General features: G+C 28.6%; 1 protein-coding gene across 3 annotated transcripts in view; it reads left to right on the plus strand.

The window, feature by feature from the left end:
- Positions 1 to 5,025: 5,025 nt before the first annotated feature.
- LOC107457292 (acetoacetyl-CoA synthetase) overlaps positions 5,026 to 24,361 on the plus strand; it is a 47,119-nt gene continuing 27,783 nt past the window's right edge. Inside the window, exons 1-3 of one of the 3 annotated variants that reach the window (XM_087168301.1) lie at positions 5,026 to 5,164; positions 11,331 to 11,410; positions 21,560 to 21,691. In XM_087168301.1, coding sequence (XP_087024427.1) covers positions 5,163 to 5,164; positions 11,331 to 11,410; positions 21,560 to 21,691 — 214 coding nt within the window. In that variant the 5' untranslated portion in view covers positions 5,026 to 5,162. Of the gene's footprint in view, positions 5,165 to 8,927; positions 9,188 to 11,330; positions 11,411 to 21,559; positions 21,692 to 24,361 lie in introns of those variants that run through there. The other 2 variants (XM_087168304.1, XM_087168307.1) reach the window with 2 other exon arrangements.

Here is a 24,361-nt window from a genome sequence, read left to right on the forward strand (position 1 = left end):
CATAGCATTTACAACATTTATTTTAACAAAAAAAAAGTATATTCTCTTTTTAGAAATAGGGGAGACTGAAGTAAGTGATCATTAAACGTAATTATCTGAAATGTTCTACAAGGTTAACAAGATATTATTTTCACGCCAAGCGATGAGTGCCGATCCATGAACTTGCAAACTTTATCATTAATGCCTTTTCGAAACATCTAATATTTCGTCTGGATTTTGCAATGAAAGAAGACAAATGGTCATGATATCCGGTAGAATCACTTATGGGTGACTGACTGAGCGTGAAAAGATCACAGCAGTTACAAATGTAGACTTAGATATGAGTAAAAGACAGGGTCAATAAAGGTAGTCAAAGAGTTGAATTTGAAACTCGAAATTTTCCTTAGAGAGAGCAATCCAATAATCTTCTTAAGGTCTTTCGAAGGCTTCGTCGTCATATGAAATTATACTTTGTTGTGCATAATATGCTATTTTCATAACTGGTGTGAGTTTGCAACAGTTATTCATGACTGTTAGGACAAGTTTAGCTTATCTAAAGCTAGAACTGTCTATGCTTATTTTGAAATTGCCGCAAGAAAAGCAACAGTTTTGTGGAAATGAAAAGCGTCTGTGGTCAAATTTTTTAATATTTAAAAACAGCTCCATTTTCTTTAATGCTGTATTATCTGGGCTCACTAAAATTTGCAAAAAAAGCAAGAACAAGACAGTAATTTTAATAATTTTCTTGTAGGTGGAAAAATTACCCCAAATCGGCGATTTTTAAGAAAGTTTAATAATTAAAAAAAACTTAAGTTTTTCGTCCCTTCTCAAGCTCAGATAATTCTCCACACCAAGATGACATATACAGTTATAAAATCAATATTTTACTTCAGTGTAAATCACTTAAACTGCGGCTTTTTTTTCTATGGCGACAGAGCTTCGAAAAACCGTGTTAATTTACAATTCTCGCAAGGAAAAATGAACCACTCTGAATAAATTTTTATCCTTATTTTTCTCAAATACTTCCTGAGTATTCTCCCATTATTCGATCCAGGAGTTCCCTTGTCTTCTGGATTGGGTTCAAAATTACAAGGTTACGGAGTTGAACTTCAGTAGTGGTAAACCCGTGAAATTGGGTCGGCTGTTTAACGACGGTTATAAAATTATAAAATACTTCCTGAGAAATCAAATTTTTGAAAAAAATCGTATTTTTAAAATTCAGTATCTCAGGAGGTCATTGATTTTATTGCTCATTACCATTACTCTCTACTATATTTATGCGTTGACCTGCGTGCTTTTTTTCTTTTATATATCGATTATTAATTTGCTAATTAACTGATTCAATAATGCAATTATTTGTTAATTTATTGATCAAATCTTTCATTTTTTATTTATTTTTCACTCAGTGATTAATTGGTTTCCTAATATATTGATTTACTAATTCATGAACTAGCTGAGTTCATCAACTGGCTGATATAAATTCATCAGCTGATTCTTCAATTCTCTAATGCACTGGTTTGCTGAAATTTTGATTCACCCATTTATAAATTCGTGAAGTTTTTAATTCGTTTAGTTATTCAGGTCACTGATTCCGTTATTCATTGATTCTTTGATTCCGTTATTCATTGATTCTTTGATTCCGTTATTCATTGATTCTTTGATTCCGTTATTCATTGATTCTTCGGTTTTCTTCTTCTTTGATGATGCGTTTATTTGTTCATTCAACGATTCACCAATTCATTTGTTTTAAGTATTCATCGAATATCTCAGTCATTGATTATATGATTAATTCATCAATTTGATTATTCGTATTTATTTTACACCTAGTAACTAATTTTACACGTTATTTAGATACGTACTGGTATACTTAAAATAAGAATGCGTTTTCACTGAATCAATAACCCAATAAATGCACACTGAATAAATTGTAGTAAAAAACAGAAATAAAATTTGAATCCTCGTCTTTCATAATCAATCAATTATGAACGAGAAACTACGAGTCCTTCTAAACAATATGCATTATTACCAGTAATAACTCGTTATTTATGATAACATATATAACTTATTCAGGTGAAATAATATGGTTTTACTTTTACAGCTGCAAAGGAGCAACAAACGCTGAAAGGGAGGACAAAGGTATTGAGATAAGGGAAGTTCAGATAAAGTTCGTGCAAACCAAAAACTACTGAAAATACTATTTATAATTTCTTACTTGTTTTTTAAAGTAACAAAACCTATGCAATTTTATCGACAAAAAAATAAGAAAGAAAAGAAAACTAGCGCTTATTAGATTATCTTTCTAGGCGCACTGGTGTATTCCACAAAAGTTGAAATAGACTGCGTAGATGAGTGGCCATTAATAGTTTACCGCAATGTGAAAAAGTTGAATTTGGACAATAGTACTTCCTCCATAGAACTATTTTATTTTATAGCCGGTGTTAAACAGCAGGCCTAATTCTGAGATTACGACCATCAACTCCGTAGTCTTGTAATTTTGAACCCAATCCAGAAGACAAGAAAACCCCTGGAGAAAGAATTGGTATTAAATAGCCTTCTTGGAGGAATGTTTGATTGAACTAACCCACATTCACTTTACACGGGGAGGAAAACCACGGAAACATCCCTCGGTTAGCCCAACGGCAAGGGTATTCTAATCCATGAATCGTCTACCACCAGGAATGCTTTACGCCAGCACTGTGATCAGTGCGGATCGAGAGCCAAATTCGTATCAATCAGCCAACGCTGGGATTCGAACCTGAGTCACCTCACTGGGAGGCGAATGCTCTATTCCCTGAGCCACCACGACTCCACCGCGCCTCATTGAAGCTATGGAAGGAATAAAAAGAAACTGAAACGAAATTGACATTAAAAAACTGAGTCATTGATGGTTAGTGGGAGAACTTCCGTTGGAAGAACCACAAATGACAGCTTCTCCTTTCATATAAAGATTAGTTAAGTGGAGAAAAAAACTGGGTATTTCAGCAAGATTAAGCCACCATTCATGGCGTTCTTGAGATAAAAATGTGTTTTAAGGTTAGCAATGTCAAATTTTAGCAACTAGGAGAAAGTTAAATATTTCCGATTTTCAATGTACATGTGATAGGTTTTATTTTAAATAAAAATTTGAGTGAAAATAGTACCGTAAACCGGGGCCCGTCTACCCATTTTTTCAGTTTGTCAACTTTCAAGTGGTCAAACTTTTGTAAATATTAAAGAAAAAAGGCTTTTAATAGGTGTTTCGGAATCGCTATTTATCCCTCTTTAAAGCTGTGAAATCGATTTTAGAAAATATTAACAGTTACGCTGTTACTGTATATTTTTATAGAACTGCTGACAAATCTCTCGTATGGGGCGAGTCTACCCATTCTACTAAAATGAATGTTAACATTGTAAATAATCAAATTTTACTATTAAATTGTTATTTCAGTTACTATATAGGAACTTTATGAAGTAAAATTCATAACTTTATTATATATTCCATTTTTTTATTCATAAAATAACAAAAATTGAGTATTTGATTGATTATCACATTTTGATCACAGTTTTGCTTTTATAATCATTAACATTCTAAAATAACATTTTTTTCTGATTATTGTTGATAAAAATAAATTAAAATTAATATAAATTTACAATTAAATAATTAATAAATAATAATAATTAAAGATTATTAACAAAATCGAAATTCAAACATTGGGAATCACGAAAAATCCTTTTCCCATTCTTTTGGGAGGTGTGATTTTTCTTACAATGTTTTCTCGTTGAAATATAATATTAGATAAAAAAAAGTTAATTTTGTAATATAAAAATTGAAAAAATAGGTAAAATAAACATATTTTGTATTTACATTTATATTTAACCTATAAACAAATTTATCAATGCAGAATTAAAATAATATACTCAAATTCATTTAAAATGACTTAATTTTAGTATAAACAAAGTTCTAAATTATATTATTATGCCTTATTAAAACTAAATACGAATGGGTAGACTCGCCCCGCGAATTCCGGCTTTTTGTTTACAACAGTAAAACTTACATTCTTTTTGTTTTTTTTTCATATAAAATTAATGTAATCTTAGTCTTAGATAAGTTTATCACTTAACCAAAGTGAAAATAGTAATAATAATAATATACTTACGGAGCACCAACTAAAAGTTTGCTGATTTTCAATACAAATCTCTCAAAAGACGTTTGAACAGGTCAGTTAAAAAGACACCAAATAAATAAAAACGGATCAAACTACTACAGCGCCATCTTCCTTAGAGTCTGAACTAAGTCCTCCGTCGGTAAAAAATTTTTTATTTGCAATTTAAAATAGTGAAAATTAAATAAAACTAAAATGGGTAGACTCGCCCCTGGATGGGTAGACTCACCCCGGTTTACGGTAACGTATTCTAAAATTTTAAATGAGAATTTCCTTTTTGTTTCAAACTATTCCAACGTTGGTGGTATCGAATTTTGATGTTCAAATGAAAACATTTTAACTTTTCGTATGTCCAAACGTATTTTTGAACTAAGCAACTTACACAAAAGTTTATCACTAATTGCTCAACATTTTTCCAAAAATTAAAACCGTTTATATTTTTATAATTGTACAATCGTTAAAAATTTTTACGTAAAATGTGTGCCCTTATTTTTGCAATCTAAGCAATTTTTTTTGCTTTCATTCTATATTATTTGCTATTCAGTTTTCCATAAACATTTATTGGGGTTTTATTTCTTTTTTTTAAATGTTGAATGTAAAAGCTTTATTCTGATCAAAATTAATTGAGAGTTCTTCGACATTTTTATATGAGACTAGACACTTTCAAACATTTTAAACGAAAGTATATGACTTGAAAAATATAAGAATTTAAACTTATGAACCTTATTATATTAAATAGCAAAGTAGTGGAGTTTCTATTAAGTAAATATCAATTAAACAACAAACAGACTTTTCGGTGTTTAAAATTGTAGAAATTCTGATGAAGAAAGACATACATTTCCAACATTTTACAACATAAGTTGTTCTTTTGCGCAACTTACCACTGTCAGAAACAAGAGAAATTGTTTTCATAGTTTAAAGCTCAATTTGAACACAGACGGAAAAGTAGCATTTTTAAATTAATATTTACATAGTTATATGACACAAACTATTAGTCATTGCAAATAATAACGATCATTTGTATTTTCCTGTAATAAAACTATGTAAGTATTGTCGCTTTGAAAAAGAAATAAAATTTCAATTTTATTTAAACTCTTATTCTTTAGATAATATAAAGATATAAGTTTAATCTCCCTATATATATTATGTGGCATTGTAAACTGGAGTATTTCTCTATATATTGGCAACTTATTGTTATTGTTCACTTTGTTGGGTTATCTATAATAATTTAAGCAGGGTTGAATAGTTAGTTAGGTGTTAAATGATTAGTTAGAATAATTTTGTATTTTTATAGAAATAAAAACTTAGTTACGAAGTAATTATTTCTATTCATTTTTTTATCCTTTCTAAAATGGTTATAAAAATTTTAAAATAGCCATTAAAGTTTAAATGTTTTTTGAAAAGTGACCTCACTGTTTTTCAAAGGCGGCTAGTCTTTTATAGAATCAATAATTGTTGAAGTAGTTTTCTCTTTCCTTACTGAAGAAAATATAAATTTTAAATTAATTTGTCATAAGTACTCAGAAATATACATTTTTGTATAAAAGATACATTTTTTTAGTGTGTTCTTTCGATAAAATTACATCAAAGTATTTATAATGCTTTTACAAACAGCCATTTCTAACAAATTTATATATTACTATGTCGAATTATAAAAACCAAAACTTATAAGAAAGATTTAAATTATTAAAAAAATAATTTTTTTTAAAAAAACATACATTTTCACAATTACATTACGAAAGTTTTTAAGATACTCTGTTAGGAAGAAACTTGCATAAAGTAGACATGTAAAATTATACCATACAAAAATATTAAACTATTGAATTATAAAATTGAAAACCAGTATAAGAAGAAAAGTGCTTAGTTTAATTTGCCTTACAAATACAACCCACAACATTTTCTTTAATAAAAAAGTTTTCTTTTTGTAAAATTTAAAAAAAAGCAATTTAAAAATGTTACAAGCACTGGATAGTTTTTAACAACGAAGTTTAAGAAAAGCGGGGAAAAAACATAATTATCAATTATCGATTCATTTTTTAAAAACGATAATGTACTAAAAATATCAAGATGGATGCGGAGAATTTCTTAAGAATCCATTGCTCTATATTTCTTTTTATTTAAAGACAAAGATATTCTCAAAAACGTGGTACAAGTTAAAAAATTATTAAAAATTGCCAATTTATCTCCTATTGCTAAACATTTTGCGATTTAAAACTTAATAATGTCTTTTTATTTCATTTTTTTTCTTGCAAAGTGACTAAATAGCTATTTATAAAAAATAAATATAAGCATTTCAACTACTACAGCCATTGATATCTCAGTTGAATCGTACCCATCTCAATTGTATGAACATTGAATAACGTATTAAGTACGAATTATTTTCTTAAGCAATGTAGAATATATATTAATTATTCCATATTTTGATAAAAAAGAAGTAAAATTCCACCTTTTACACACAAAAAGATGCAAATGAAATTAGCTGGTTTTGTTTTTAACTGCATTGGATTTTTTTCGTTAAAACTGCATAGGAACCCATTTCAGGTAAAGAGGGTAGGCGGCGATTACTTGCTCTAAATTTACTCTAACATTTCCACCAACTCTATCATTTCAACCAGAAAATAGACTAAAAATGTCGTAGTAAAAGCAAACTTGAAAGAGAAACCAATTACAGATTTGAAAACAGCGGAATTGTTTAAGATTTCTTAAAAAATCTCATGCAACAGGAAAAAAAAATTGTTTCCCAGTGTTATGTTTTTATGTTATTTAAGGAAGAGACTCTTGTGTGTTCTGCAAGGAGACTGCTTTTTGGTATGCTTATATAATATTTGATAATACTCTATAGTGTGATTTGTCAAATTAAGGAACATATAGAATAAAAATTTACATAAAAGAATAATGAATGCAGAGTTGCGGTGAGACTCTAGCCCTTACCTCCACATTTCGGAACTTTCCGCGAAATACAACAGAACTGTTCCTTAATTAGTGAGTTTGGCTACCAAGCTCTACAAAAAATCACAAAATCTGTAGCAAGAGAATTATTATCCCCTCTGCAGAGGATCAAAACTGTGATGTTATGTTTACGGATCATCTTCAGAGATGCTTCCGAGACCGTCGCCAATAGCCCATTGTGCAGTTCCAGTGCGATGTAAATAAACTACTATTATTACTACTGCCCTTAATTTTTAGAGTTTTTCAGCATAGGTATTACAACACGCAAACAATTCCAAACTTCTTAAACTTAACTGAACAATTCTAAAAACGAAATAAGTATGAATCATGCCCTCAGACAGATTTTTATGTATTTTATTTTATTGTTACACACATATGCAGATTTGAGCACTAATTGCAAAGTACGGTTTCTAATTCTGAGTCAAGTTGAAGAACAGGTAGCACAAGTTAGAGAAGAACATCATAAAGATACATACAGGGAGGATGGAATTCGATCCCGCTACCTCTACGTTATAGAGCTTTTGCGAAAACCTCTCGGCCAGAGTTTTAAGTTATTTCTTTGATGCTGTTTCCGTCATGCAGTGGATTGATCGTTAAGACACGGTTCAGAGCAGATCACCGAAGTCAAGTATCACTGACTGCTATCAGTGTGCGGGTGGGTAACCACTTGGATTAGTCTGCGTAGGGACCGAGGGTTTGCGGTATGCGTCCTCGTTAAACTGTTCTACCGTAAAGTGCTCGACTTCTCGAGCAGGTCATTGGGCTACCGAACCTTGGGTGCCATCCCCTCTGCAAAGGATCGAAATTGTGATGGCATGTCTTCGGATCATCTTAAAGGATGTTTCCCAGACTGTCACCTATAGCCCATTGTGCAGCTCTAGTGCAACGTAAATGAACTGCAACTACTGATGCAGTTTCCAGTTTTTGTCTATCCTGATTACATAAAGCGATGTATATGTAGCCTGATAAATTTTTCCCATCGAATAAAAAAATAAAATAATAATAAAAATATACTCTACATTACATATTGATTCTATGTATATCTATGTCTGTGAACTTAATCCAAGTTTGATAAAGTGATTGTGTGATATTTAGTTTTCGAGGAAAGAACGTGCTTCCATCACTATCGCAGCTCAAGATTTATATCTCTCGCTGACTCCGTGACCAACTTTATTCATCCATGCAAAAATCTGCAGGATTATAAGTTATAAGTTGACTGAAGAGCATCTAGTAAAAATTACAGTACACCACAAAACAAAGAAAAAATGATTCAACAGTAATATTCAACAATGACAGGAATTGAACCATGTTTCAGACCATTATGTGAAAGGGTAATACCATTGGGTGATAGAAGCCTTTCAACATCTCTTTGAGTGAACCTTAAGCGAAACAGAGATCAGGAGATGAAAGAGTTTTCTCTGAAGTAAATAAACAACTCTGAAAGCTGAGAGCAGCGCTGGAGGTAGAGGGTTCGATTCCCGCTGTAACCCTAGATGTATCTTCGTGCTATCCCTCTCCGTATTGTGCTATCTGCCCTTCTATTTGATAAAGGTTTGTAAGCTTTAATTGAGCACACAAATCTGCAAATGTATGTCTTACCAATAAATGAATAATTAAATAGACATCAATATTATTGCTGTTGTAGTTCATTTACGTCGTTCTAGAGGGCTATTGGCGACAGTCTGAGAAACATCCCTGAGGATGATCCGAAGACATGCCATCACAATTTAGATCCTCTGCAGTGGGGCTGGCACCCCAGCTTCGGTAACTCGAAGACCCTTTAATTGAACACACAAACCTGTTGCAGCAATAAATAAAATTAAAATCAAACAACTCTGAAGTCCAGAGAAAATTTTTAATCCTCAGGCACCCAGATAAACTTCGATGATGATGATGAAGAAAATTTTTAATCGGTAGTGCTACCAAGAATACAAATAATTTACAGATCAAAATTTTAGCCTTTATCTGGAACTTTAGTACAGTATTGTGTTTTTGTGTCTCCTATACATTGTTGATCGTGTTATTATTTAGTAAGTCTTTTAATTTTGAAATAGGTATTTAAAGTTATTCAATCTGAAAATAAACATCTTTACTGAATATTACGATCATTTACTGAAGTTAGTATTCACTGTAAATCAATTACTTACAGAATTATTTTTTTCGTTAAGACAGGAGTTTGTATATTGTCAAAGTAATCTCAATTAAATTTAATAATAAGCGCAATAAGCCATTGCTGACAAGTGAAATCAATTCTTTCGTTTTTAAATTAAAAATCTCTCATGTTCAAAGTTACGTATAATAAATTCTGAGTTATTGATATTGAAATATGTATTCTGGTTTTAGATTGTTCTAAAATTTCTATAACTTCCATGTAATTAAAATTTACAATGCTTTAATACTTTATAAAATCACTTTTATATAATTATAAATAACTTTTTCGTTAAATATTTATTGGAAATTATATCTTAATTGAATTTTGAATTATTTAAAAATAGCTGTTTTTCACATTCAGATTTAAATGTTCAATTAAAGAAAAGGTGAAGTGTGTAATACATATAAATAAAGCTACACAAGTAATTTCACATTGAAAAGATGAAGAACCTTTTTATAATTATGAACCTATGATGCAGAACCTTCTTTAGACATTGAAGAAGGTTTTTTATTATAGAACAGAAAATAGAGTATATCAATTCATGTGACATTATTTACGCTCTTTTACCGAAGTTTACGTTTATTAGGATTTAAATAATTTGCATGAATTTTTCTAGACAAATGGTTTAATTTTATAGTTCCAAATTTATAGTCAAATTAGTGTTTTTTATTCATATGTATTAAAAGAAATAAACTAAATATAAGATTTATATTTCAAACTATCGTATTGCTTACATATTATTTTTGCGAGAATAATTCCTTCTTTCAACAGTACTATGGAAATATTAAAATTATCTTACAAAAAATTTCATAAATAATTAAGGCAAATAAAAAGATTAGTTATCGCGAATTTGTTTTTATTTTTTTTATCTACATGCATTTATTAGGTTTTTATGTTTATAGAAAATTTAAAAAAGCACAATGGTTTTTAGCACAATTCAAAAAGCAGAATTATTTTTCAAAAATATAAAAACAAGGCTAAAACTAAACTACCTTTCGAAAGGTAATTTTGTCAGAATTTCTTAAATACTGTGCGTAAGTTTCTGATTGGGCGACGACCTTCAATTTCCTATGTTTCGAAAGATACTGCCAAATAGAATAATAGAATAAATAATAATTCATATGTATTACAAGAATTAAACTGCAAATAAAATTTATATTTTAAACAATCGCATTGCTTACATATTTTTGCTAGAGCAATTCCTTCTTTCAATAGTACTTTGGAAATCTTAAATTATGCTATGAAAAATGTTATAAATAAATAAGGCAATTAACAAGATTAGTTGTGGCAAATTAATTTTTTTTTTATCTACATGCATTTATTAGATTTTTATATTTAAAGAAAACTTAAAAAAGCACAATTTTTTGTAGCACAATTCAAAAAGCAGGATTATTTTTCAAAAAAGAAAGGTAAAACTAAACCACCTTTCTAAAAATAATTTTCTCAGAAAAGACCCATTGGAATTGTTAAATACTGCGTGCTAATATTTGCAAGTTTCTGATTGGGCGACGACCTTCAATATCCTATGTTTCGAAAGATACTGCCAAATAGAATAAATGAAAATTATTAATTTATTTGTAACATATCGATGACTAAAAGCATATTTGATTTCCCTTCTTTGCCTACACCCCTTCAGAGCTTAGGGATGAGGCCTCTTAGGTCATTCCTAACGCAAAACTCAAATAAAATTTCCGATTTAGTCTGAAACCACATGATTATCTCTAAATACCCTTCTAAGCTGCGGTCATTGCCAATACTGTTTACATTTTTTTTTCAATTCTAATTTCAATTTCTATGCCTCTAAAAAAAAAACCGACTATGGTGACAATCAAGCTAATTGTTTCATTCACTGCAGCGGAACTAAATGCTCAATTTCACGACTGGCGAGAAAAACACCCTCACGTGAGAGGGGAGTGGAGAAAGGGGAAGGAGAAACAAACAAACAAAAATTGAACCTTAAAGATCGCAAATCTGGGATCGAAATTATCAGTGAGTGTTAAGGGATCTGGACGTTAGGAGTGTCGTAGTTCTATAAACATTTTCTTTATGGTTTAATGGTGTGAAGTACTTTGAGGAAAATAATTTTATTTTTGAAACTGAATTTATAGGATTACTGTGGTTAAAATGCCTGGGTCAACTTTGAGCGAAAATATATACGAAAATGGAGAAAATAATAATTCTTTAAAAGGTAAGTTGCTTTTTTTTAAATTTTTAACTGTCTTTTTAAATTGTTAAATATCAAGATTGTGATATCAAGATTCATGATGCACATAGCCACAGATAATAAAAGAAAGTGTTGTTTTTTTGTGATAGAAGTTGTAAAATTAAATAAAAATAATTAAATTTTTATTATTAAATATCAGGATTGTGTATTTATGCATGATGCCCATAGCCACAGATAATAAAAGAAAGTGTTTTTTTGTGTGATAGAAGTTACAAAATTAAATAAAAAGATTTAAATTTTTATTATTAAATATCAAGATTGTGTATTTATTCATGATGCATATAGCCACAGATAATAAAAGAAAGTGTTGTTTTTTTGTGATAGAAGTTATAAAATTAAATAAAAATAATCAAATTTTTATTATTAAATATCAAGATTGTGTATTTATTCATGATGCCCATAGCCACATAATAAAAGAATGTGTTGTTTTTTTGTGATAAAAGTTATAAAATTGAATTAAAATAATTTAATTTTTATTATTAAATATTAAGATTGTGTATTTATTCATGATGCATATAGCTACAGATAATAAAAGAAAGTGTTGTTTTTTTGTGATAAAAGTTATAAAATTGAATTAAAATAATTTAATTTTTATTATTAAATATTAAGATTGTGTATTTATTCATGATGCATATAGCTACAGATAATAAAAGAAAGTGTTGTTTTTTTGTGATAGAAGTTATGAAATTAAATAAAAATAATTAAATTTTTATTACTATATATCCAGATTGTGTATTTATTCATGATGCATCACAGATAATAAAAGAAAGTGTTGTTTTTTCGTGATAGAAGCTATAAAATTAAATAAAAATAATAAAATTTTCATTATTAAATATCAAGATTGTGTATTTATTCTTGATGCATATAGTTACAGATAATAAAAAAAAGTGTTGTTTTTTTGTGATAGAAGCTATAAAATCAAATAAGAATAATTAAAAGTGGTTTTTTTTTTGTACCGCACAATAATAGAATCTTCATGTAAAAACCTATTTTGCACTTGATTTGACGATTAGTCTAAGTTTAGCTGCTGTTGAATCTAAACAACATAGAACTAATTTGCAAGATATAACTTACTTTACAAATAATAGAAGAACTAAATTTTGTATTGTGTACCATTAACTTTGTTTTTCATTTAGAAATGAAAACTTAGGTTTCAAATATTAGAAAAGGAACTAAATTTTCTTCTAAGAAATCTGAATTGTGTATCTTTAATTTAGTTTTTTGTTTAGTTTTCGAGATTTTATGTTCTATTGAATAGGTAAGATAGAAAATGCAAATCAAAAACCTTAAATGATACTGGTTTTACTAAACTAATGATACAGTAGTAAGAATATTCGATTACAGTATGAAATCACATATCAAATTGATCCAAACTTCTGAGTGACATAAATAATTTATACCATCTAAATATTCTTTCGTAGATCTTATATTTTAGTCATAGCTCAAATGACGGGAACATTTTTGAGAAAAATACCGTGAAGAATTTTTAAGAAAAATTCATTGGTTTTACATTAAAGATTGAGGTTAATCAAAAAAAGAGGGAAAAAAAACTACTTGTGCTGCAAAATTCGCGATATGAAAAAGGATATAGAAATTGCAAATGATAAAAAACATATTACTACTAGAAAAGTAAATTTAATTTTATTATTCTCTGAATTGTTCTTAAAGTATTGTTCGTAAAAATAGGAATTTAGGCAGAGTTTAAAGGAAATCAATTGTATTACAGTTCTTTTATTTAACTTGAAAAAATAACTTGTCGTAAAACATAATTCTTTGAAAGACATTCCAAACTTGTTTCACCACAAGGAAAATCTTTTATTTCTATTGTACATTTTGAGGTCTAAATAATAAAATTCTTAAGATTTTATCGCCTGAACAATACTTTTCCAGTTTTTCTAAAAGCTTAAAAACTAGGTCATTATAAGAGCAAAATTCCTATTAATTTATTTCTTTATACTGTATTCCTAAATTGTTCAAGAGACGCTAAGTTTATTTTTAATAACTCCTAATTAGAAAAAGAAAATTTCGACATAAAACAGTATGTTATGTAGTGATCTTTAAAAAAAAACATTTTGAGCATTTAACCTGTAACATTTTAAAAATTTTATATGTTGATAATCAAATAAATTAGTGGGGTACAGTGAATTTTTGAAATAATGTAAGCCTTAACAAAATTTTGATGGCGTTTCCTTTTCATTACTAAAGTAATAAATAAAAAAATCTTGTGTCGAAATACATATTTGGTTGAGACCTAATTTTGTTATTTTTCCAGAAAAAAAAAACTTATCTTAGAGTTTTATTTATTTGATTTAATGTTGTAGATTGCATATCTGATTTCTCTAATTTTCATTTGCAGCTCTTTTACCTTCCTCAGGAAAGTTTAAGCTCATTTGCTAATTTTAAATTATTTTTTAAAAAAATTCTCTCTAAGACTATATCTTTTTGGGATCTAGAATCAAATTTCTTATTAGGTTTTGAAACAAGTAAGATAATTACTTGAAGCACCAGGAGTCTTAGCACTTGGATATGTTTCATTATTTTTTTCCGTTCTGGTTCATAATTTTAATTCTTTCTAACTGATTTAAGTCCAAAATTAGTCCATTTAATTAAAAATTGATGGATTAGTAAGCAACGAACCAGAACTGTTAATTCTTCAGTTCTTGCAACCTTACTATAAAACCTCACCACATGCTAAATTTCATATTGCGTAGTAACTCACGATTAGTTAGTAGCACTTTTAAGTAGTTTGGATGTGGAACAGTTTAATGGTCTTGGAAAGTTAAACGCTGAGTAAATTAAATTAATACGTTGCTCCTAAATAATTCCGATACAATTCAGGACAATGCCTCTTAGGAGAAAAAAGATACGGGATAACATATACTGGAAATTTAATTCTTTAGTAGTCCAAACGTAAATGAATCTTTCGAATTTCCCCCACCGCGCAGCTTAGTAGCTGGAACGTAGTAACATCTTCCTCATTTTCCTACATAGTGCAATTTTTGTTCGTTACGTCGAACTTCTAAATTGATCCTTGCTGAGACTTTCTCTATTCTAGGAGGTGTTGTTTAGGACCCCATTCGAGGTACAATTTAGGTTATTGCGTAGAATTTTAAATAAAGTGTTTTTCCGAGTTTCAATTAATATTTAGCTAGCAAAGAAACATGTAAAACACAGTACTAGTGTATTAACTATTACGTAATGCAGATTAGTAATAACTTTAATCCCGGTATATGCTTACCTAGATGTTACAAAAATTGCATTTAAAAATTTTGAAACAGATTAACTTAAATACTAATTTTGCGAGTGTGCACAGAAACTTGAGACAAAGGATATAAAATATTTTGCATTCCATATGAAAGAAGTATTATTTTTATTTCTTCTAGTTACTTATCCCACTAAATGCTTCGTTAGAAAGGGACAGGTAGGTTTGTGTCAACTTTACTCTATGGAATGATTCAGTAAATTGCGATTCAAAGAATTCAAATCCCCAACAAAAAAAATTTATTACCCTTTAAGTCAGAGAGAATTTAGCTTGAACTATTTATGCTAAAACTAATGTTCTCAGAGTTTTAGGAAAATTTATAACTTGAACAGGCATAAAATGTTTTCATGAAAAGACATGAAATTTTTTTAATTGCATTAGCTTATTTTATGTCGAACATAACAAAAAACTTCAAGATTTATTTAATTGCTTAATATATTTTTACAAAAATACTTATTAAATTTAAAATTACAAGGGGGGGGGAATTAATTTTTTTAAATATATATGGGTATATAGGGCGTGTATACATCAGTTTTATAGTTTATCTACACTTTTTATTGTTTTACTAAGCTGAAAGTATACAATTCAAGATAAGGAAGCATATTTGCTGGATTCAAATTCTATAGATATGCAAAAACGATGATAATTGGCGATTAAGTAATGTTAAATTTAAAATGTAAACGAAATTGATGAAGTAATTCCGGAGGAAAGAACTTTAATCAAATCGTATTTTAAAATTTTATTTCGTGAAATTAATATGACTGATTATTTTCAAATTTCGAGCTTCTAGATTAAATTAGGGAGAAAAGAAACTGTGCTTAGTGAGAATTTTAAATATTTTAATATATTTTTAAATTTAATAATATAAAATAATAGATTAAAAAATTAATTTGAGCGGAATTAACAATAAATAGGGACTTAACTTTGAATTAAAAAATATGCTAATCTACTTGATGAGAAAAAATATGTTAAGTAAACCAAAAATTTATTTTAAGGAGCTTAAACTTGGGATCACTTAATTGATTTAACTATTGGTACTTTTTTCTAGAATTAGTAACACTTTTCGTATTTTGAGGGTCAAAGATCTGAGTTTTTCAACAAAAAATTTTTTTTGACATGCTTGAAAAAGCATTTTTGTAACCGAATTTAAAAATTAAAGGATACTCTGGTTTAATAAATTGCATATTTTTTTAATCAATCTCTAGAGCCATTAGGATTGCATATATCAATACTTAAAAATCTGATCATTAGACCAGAAGTTATATATCGAATCAATTAAAACAAATGAACTGAAAAATCTTTGAAAAAAGCATTTTAAGGGGAACTTTTTCTAATTTTATGAAGGACTTTAAACATTGAGCAAAATCTTTCCAAAACTCCAAGTAGACGTCAAAACTATAGCAATATCGAAACTATTCAAAAACTTATGTAAAATCTAACTCAAAATCAAATAAAAATGTTTTGACTAATAAAGATTTCGTTCATTTCTTAGTAATATTTAAACATGCCTTCGATTATTCTCGTTTTTTTATAAGGCACGTGATTTGACTAGTTTGAACTTTGTGACTTTTGTTTAAGAATATGCTGCATTCGTTTCTGAGTATCTTGATGTGTATCTTGATGTGTTCTTGATGTGTTTGACTTACAAATCTTACCTCGATCTGCTAAAAATATTTGCTCAGTAATGTTTCCTAGTCAAAAAAATTCGTAATATGAGTGAGAAATCTCTTAACCTGCTTAAAGTAAACTGAGAGATAAAAAACAAAAATATTGTGTTGTTAAATGGCGCGTAGATTATACACAATTTCATTAAAAGTCAAGCATCATTAGACTCTCTGATGAATGGAACACTATTCCATAAATTTCACAAACTCTCATGATGGAACTGTTGTCAATAAAAGATGGTTACACGGTAGAAGAAAATAGATAAAAACCGTCTCTCAGGTGTAAACTTTTTATTAAGCTCCATAAATAATTTACAGAATTTCTTCGATCTCTTACATCATAATAAACTTATTGAAGGAAAGACATTCTAAATCGTTTTCATTGTTTAGAAAGGCGGTTAGGATTTTTTAAATCATTTGCGATCTTCAAAACCTTACCATGGGCATTCAGAACATTTTGAAACTCTCTCCAAAATGTTCTAGCGATACCGCTCGAAAACGAACAAAATAGTTGAGTCGAGCCGCGATGGCTCAGGGGATAGAGCGTTCGCCTTCCAATGAGGTGAACCGGGGTTCGATCTCGGCGATGGCTGGTAGATACGAATTCCGCATCCGGCTTGCACGGACCACAGTGCTGACGTGAAATATCCTCAGTGGTAGACGGATCATGGGCTAGAGTCCCCTTGCCGTCAGGCTAACCGTTGGAGGTTCTCGCGGTCTTCCTCTCCATGTAACGCAAATGCGGTTTAGTTCCATCAAAAAGTTCTCCACAAAGGCAAATTTCTCCCCATACTAGGTGCAGGAGTTCCCTTGTCTTCCGGATTTGGTTCAAAATTACAAGGATACGGAGTTGAACATTAGTAGTCGTAAACCCAAAAATTGGGTCAGCTGTTCAACGACAGTTATGAAAAAAAATAGTTTAGTCAGAAATAATCTTAAGAGAAGAATAGATACATTCAATTTTTTTTCTGCCCGAAGCAAACGTTTTTAGGTAAAAATTAAAGGTTTCTAAAACAAACTTTTTATTTTAATACAAAGTAATTCCCAAAGCTGAACCTCAAATCTTAACTTTTAATCAAAATAAAAATTTATATTAAATACATATTTAAAAATTGAGAATTTGATTGGCACATTTTAAAAAGAATGATCAAACCAGATTCTGTAAGAATGTTCGCTGTTTCTATTTAAAAATCGTGAATTGTATTTTATTATATGTCACAGTTTTAACTTTTTTTGAGCGATTATTTAGTTTTCAGTGGTTGAAGGAATTTGGAGTAAGCTCCAAACCCCATGAATTTTTCAAACCATTATTTTTACCGCACCTTAACAATTTTGCAGAAAAAAAGAAAATATTAAAATTACTTCTTTATACAAAACAATTTTCTTGTAGAACATTTACTTTTATACCTTTTTATTTTTGTCATTAAATATAAGTAATTGCGAAATAAATATTGTTAGATTTAGTGAATTAAAGTTTAAGGTTCTTAAGGCACAAAAAAATACTAAAATAATATTATTTATTTAAAATTTTGCAAAAAATTGACTGAGACTAGTTTTGTGGAGTCCTACTGAACACATGAAAGAATCTTCTGCTCCAATTCGCAGGATTAATTTTCATTAATGCACAGCTATTAAGTTCAGTGCGCAGAATAAAAAACGGACCTCCCTGAATAACTTTTGATTCAATGATCGGATCTTCACGTTCTAGGACTCAATCTTAATGGTTCAACGCAACAATCTCAAGCATGCTAATGAATTAGTGCAGACGATAGTTTAAGTTGCAAAATCAGACACAAAAACGTACTTCTTCTGAATAAACGTACCTTTTTTTTTTTTGGCGGATTCGGATATTTCACCCCCTATATTCCGTTTTCTGTGAAGCCGCAATCTGAGAAATAGGGTTCCAATAGTTTAATCAGAAGAGCGATCCAAAGTTTGAACCACTTAATGTTAATTTTATTCTTTGCATATTTAACCCTATTTCGAAAACTTATTAGAAAATTGAAAACTTTTGCATACAATTGTAAGAATGTTTATCCAAAGAGAATGTTTATCCAAGTAAAATATAAATTCTACAATTTTTTTATTTAATTATATTTCATTTAATTATAAAAAACTAAACTCAGCGGCGCGACAGCCCTAGAGGGCCAAGGCCTACTGTGCCCATCTCAGGTTTCTTGACCTTGGGCTCTGGGGTGCAGGAGCAGATGTTCCGGTCAGGTGGTCAGCCGAACGCGGATGCTTGGTCAGCCGAGCATGCTTGGTACTCATTTATCGACCCACTGAAGGGATGAAAGGCTGAGTCAACCTTGCCCGGCCCGAGGATCGAACCAGGGACCTGTGGCACAACAGCGTGAAGAGCTACCGCTCAGCCACCGGGCGTCTTCATTTAATTATATTTTATTTAATAATAATAAAAAATTTAAATATAAGGCATTCAATTTTTAAATTTTAAAGAATATAGTTTTACTTGGCAAAATAAAAGATCTGAATCAAATCGGTCGAATAGTTCCAGTGAAATTGAATTTTAAAAAATTGTATTTTCAAAGTTCTATCTCAGGAACTATTCGAGCAATTTCGCTGATAATTTGTAATTTGTTTTGTAAAATTACATTAATTAAAATGATGTTTAAAATGTGTACTGCACAATTCAAAATTCCTTCGACTATTATTAAAAAAAAAATACAAAATGTTTACTAAAAGGTATTTTTTGTATGGAATTATCTTTGAATAAACAAATTTTATAATTGCGTGCAAATGTTTTTCTAATTCGCTTAAAAAGTTCTCGAGATATGATAAATACGGAAAAAGTAAAATTAACATAAAAGGGTCCAAACTTAGTGCCGTTCTTCTGACCAAAGTATTGGGAGCGTATTTCCCAGATTCCGACTACCCCTGTGTTCGGGTGGTGAGAAATCAGAATCCCTCGAAAAGAGGAAAGTACGTTTTTGTGTAAGTCCTTAAATCACATATTTATTTCATATCATCAACAATGCATGGCATTCTGTGTTAACACGGCTTATTCTAATCTGATACTACTAATTTTAACACCTTTCCGCTAATTGACGGGTGATAATCTACTTATGTATAGATAAATGGAGTGAAACGATTATCGGTATTTAAGAAGTTCTGACTTGCAATTAAGATAATAAAATACATTAGAAATTAATGACGCGAATACCACGAGTTTCAAAACTCGCTTTGTGTATTCTCTTGTCTAGAAGGTTATGAAATGACAAATTTGAATCAGTTATGTCGTAAAATCGCTTTAAGAATTGTTACGAAATATATATTTGATCACGTTATGTTTTGATGAAATTATGAAAAGTTTGCTTTACTGATCCTCATGGCGCAAACTAAAATTTGCTCCAATTTAATGGAGCAAACTTTAGTTTATTATTAAATTTTAATCAATTTAATAGTTTATTATTTGATTATTAATTTATTAATTTATAATTAATTAATTTATTATTAATTTATAAATTTTATTAATTTATTAATTTATAATTTATTATTAATTTATAATTTATTAATTTATAATTTATTAATTTATAATTTATTAATTTATAATACGGTAATTTATTATTAAATTTTAATCAGTAAATAATTACAGTAATATTATTATATACTATAATCTTCTTTAAAAAATGGAGCAAACTCTATTTTATTATTAAATTTTAATCAATTTAATAGTTTATTATTTGATTATTAATTTATTAATTTATAATTAATTAATTTATTATTAATTTATAATTTATTATTAATTTATTACTTTATAATTTATTATTAATTTATAATTTATTATTAATTTATTACTTTATAATTTATTATTAATTTATAATTTATTATTAATTTATTAATTTTTAATTTATTATTAATTTATTAATTCATAATTTATTAATTTATTAATTTATAATACGATAATTTATTATTAAATTTTAATCCAGTAAATAATTACAGTAATATTATTATATACTATAATTACTATAATTCCAAAAGTACAGGTAAGGGTTTTACTAACCTGGGTACGTATCCGCGTCTAGAAGGAAAAGAAATAGAAAAAAAATTTATATAATTGTACTAAGTAATTATAGTATCTTATAATTACTGTACTATAATACGATACTATATATAATACGATTACGATACTATAATTATAGTAAGTAATCATTGTATCGGTAAGCAATTATAAGTAATTATTTAATCAGTAATTTATTATTAAATAGTATTTTGAAAATAGTATTGTTCGTAAACTGTAAAATGTAGACGAAATATATATTTTTGAAAATAAAAAAGAAATAAAAACACTTTAAGGAATTATACGAAGTACATTTTCTTAAATTTAGCATGAACATTAAAAAAAAATATTGGAAGATTTTCATTGCACTTTAACAGATGTGATTTATGTTCAAACAATCTTCTTTAAAATTACAATTATCAAACAAATGAAGATAAAGGGGGAAAAAACGATTTGTCTTTAATTTACAAAAATGACGGTTAAATCGTAATTTGTTGCTTTTTGAGGATTAAGTTATGGTGTATCAATAACATGGAAAATCATTTCTCCCCAAGAGTTATTACTCAGTGAAGATGGGTAGTGCTATAGAGAAAGGGTTCCTGTTCGCTTTCAAATTCGTTTTTTTTTCTTCTCAGAATCAACTTTGATGGATATAAAACGTTTTCTCCCTTAATCTTCTCTGTCAACTTCAGGTCGACTAACAAATGTCTTTAACAAGTGTGGATTTGATTAATTCAAAAATTTTGCTCAAAATCAGTTTTTTTTTTTTGTCTTATTCCACCAAATTAATCTATTGACTGCTGAACTTTTTTATACATTATCTTTTTCTAAAAACCGTAAAGGGAATTTCAAAATTATATTGCATTTCAAAGAACATATAATTGTAAATCAATATCCATGATCCATATAAATAAAATAGCTTGATGTTATTTGTATCTAAATGCTAATTACGTTATCCTATTAAAACTGTAAATAAATCCTTTGTTCGTAAATTCTTGATATCATTTAAAATTTGCTTTGCATTAATCAACCCACTATAATAAACTGCAATGAGTTAAAAATGTTGTATATTACTTCATTATTTTTGTATTATTTAACCCTTTTCAATCGGTTAAATATAGTTATTCACCTTGAAGTTTTTGAATATTAATATAACTGTTGTGTTTCAGTGGGTTCTGGTAAAAATGGCCTCATTGAAACTCTGGTTTCAAAACCAATCGTCATATGGAACAAAAAAGTACCTGATACAGAAATGGATAAATTCAAGAGAGTTATAGAAGAAAAATACAACCAACATTTTGGTAAGTATAACATGCTTTTTTTCTGAGAGACTGTACTCTTCAGGATCAAAAATACCTTTTTTATTCAAAGTAGAGTGTTCTCTAAATACCGCTTTTAATGCGTACTTTCAAACACCTTGTTAAAAATTTAAACTATGAGAGCGTAGATTATAAAGAGAGTTTCATTGTATGATATTGAAAGTCGCAATATATAATACCACCTCGCATGCGTGCCACAGTGTGATAAGACGGCATTTCGTTAAGACTTATTGAAAACTTGCAAAAAATTATGTTGTTTTCAGGAACTTTGCAAAAATTCAAACGCGACTCAAACTATATTTTTGGAAATTAATACCAGAAAGCAATTTTACACATTTTAAACAACATTTCTGTCTAATATTGGACACTGAGAAAAAACATTCTGATACATTTACCATACTGTGTGATATTTCTGATAAAAATAAAAACATAATTCTGGTTTATTAAAGCAAAATATACGATATTTAAACTATTCATTTCCCAATTTTTGAGTTTATTTGGTAACGGTTTGCGGGAAATTCTGATTTACCCGTCTAATTGTCAATACGACTAATTGCATATATTTGTACTTTGGGTACAGCAAAGCCGCACCTAACTCTATGCATTCAACCAGCTAACCATAAACTGGGCACACAAACTAAGATTTTTCATAGAATTTGTTTAGTTATACTTTTGGGAAGTATTCTAAATACAAATGAATCTACGATATTTTTTTTTACCAAATTCTGAAAAAAAGTATATTTTTTAAAGCTTCAGAAGTGTAAAAAGTTTGAAAGTAGTGTATTATTTTTATGTTTTATGATAGATGCATTTCTTCGACTGATTTTTTAAAAAATCTAATTAACATGAATTTAAGAAAAGAAAAAAAAAGGATTAGTTATAGTTATAACTATTCATAACTTTATAATAATTTATTCGAGTGTCCGCAATGTATCTCAAATTTAAAGTATTTTTGAAGAAATAGGGTAGCTTGAGACACAAAAATCGTCAATTTGAAATTTTTCACTCGAATTTGAAAAGAAAAATAATTAGTAAAAAGGAAAAAAAATATGATTACACACTTACCACCACTTGATTACACACTTACCATTAAACTCTACACTCAATACAATAAAATATTTAAATATGAGTAGCAATGCATACTGAATAAATGAACATACTAATACATACTGAATTATCATATTTAGACTTACGGTAAAAATCTAATTCAGTATGTATCAAGGCGCGAGCTAATCGTCAATTTGGAGAAACAAATTGTCTTTTGGAGAAATCATTGGCGGATGATTTATTCTACCTTTAAAAAAAGATATATTCCTCTTGATCTTGAAAATTACATCAATGTGAATTTTTCTAAACAAATCTTGTATTTTTATTCGATTACAGTAATTTCATTTTAGATATGTAGCTTAACTAAAGAGATATCTCCAAGTGACGTGGTGTCGATATCTCAATTCTGATTGGTTGTTGAAACATGGCAATTGTTTAAGTTAGCAACTGGTTTTACCATTCTCTTTCGAATAATCCAAGCCCGCCAAGCATCAATATTCTTAAGTGATACATTCTATATTCTTTCACAAAGATTTCTATTCTTTCACTATATATTTCTTACTTAACACAAAGACAGGAACGAAGCCATTCAGATCATAAACTAATTATCCATCGAAGTTGCTAGGTACACGAAAGAAATATGTATCATGGATTCAATAAAATACATAAACAAGTAATAAATCTAAGTTATGCAAACCACGTAAACGAGTAAGAATTATATTTCAGCAAATTCGATCTTCGATACGTCGCTGTATTTAATTAACTTCTCATTAATTAACATTCTAATTTAAGTGTAAAAACTTAACACGCCATTTTGCTTATAAAAGATCAGCTGGCGCTGACTTCGTAGGTCACATGTATGGGTATCCGTGATCATATTTTTGAAGTTCAAGAACCCAATTAGAGTTGCATTAAGTCCAGATAATATAAGCAACAAGAGGAATTATGTAATCATCAAAAACAAGAAAAAGGAAAATACAGATTAACACATCTGTTGCCTAATCAGTCGATATCAAGTGACAAAAAGTCTGTGCCAATAAAGCAAACTAAGTGGTAGCAAGATGCATATAACTGTTTTTCTAGAAAATATGCTTTCATAACAATGACATATTAACACAAACTTAATGTAAAATTTAAAAATTAAAACTGCTGCTGAAATAAGAAAATTTAACTTTGAATTCATCCTCATAGATTATCACTTTTCAAGGATATAGTATAACCATCCGCACACGGATGGCAATAAACGTGTTAAACCCTCACCCAAATTCAGTTAAAAAATCTCTGAGTAGTATAAAAATCTATAAAACAGAATTAAATTATTCCAATAACTTTTCTACCACGATTCCTTTTTTCCAAATGATGAATGAATAAAAAATAAGAGACAGTAAAAATTCTATTTTTTTTAAAAAAAAATAACACTTAAATAATGATACGTTTTATTTAAAATGAAATATATTCTTTTAAAAGATAGTCAAAATGTATAAGAATGTCAAATGTTGCTTCAGATTTGTTCTTATATTACTGCTCAAGTCTAAGAAGTTATCAAAAATTAACCTTAGCCTATTCTTATTTCTTTTCCTCAAATCATCAACATTATTTATCCTC

Source organism: Parasteatoda tepidariorum, chromosome 1, assembly GCF_982258835.1.
Source record: "Parasteatoda tepidariorum strain Cologne lab strain chromosome 1, Ptep-v5.0, whole genome shotgun sequence".
Taxonomy (NCBI): Eukaryota; Metazoa; Arthropoda; class Arachnida; order Araneae; family Theridiidae; genus Parasteatoda; species Parasteatoda tepidariorum.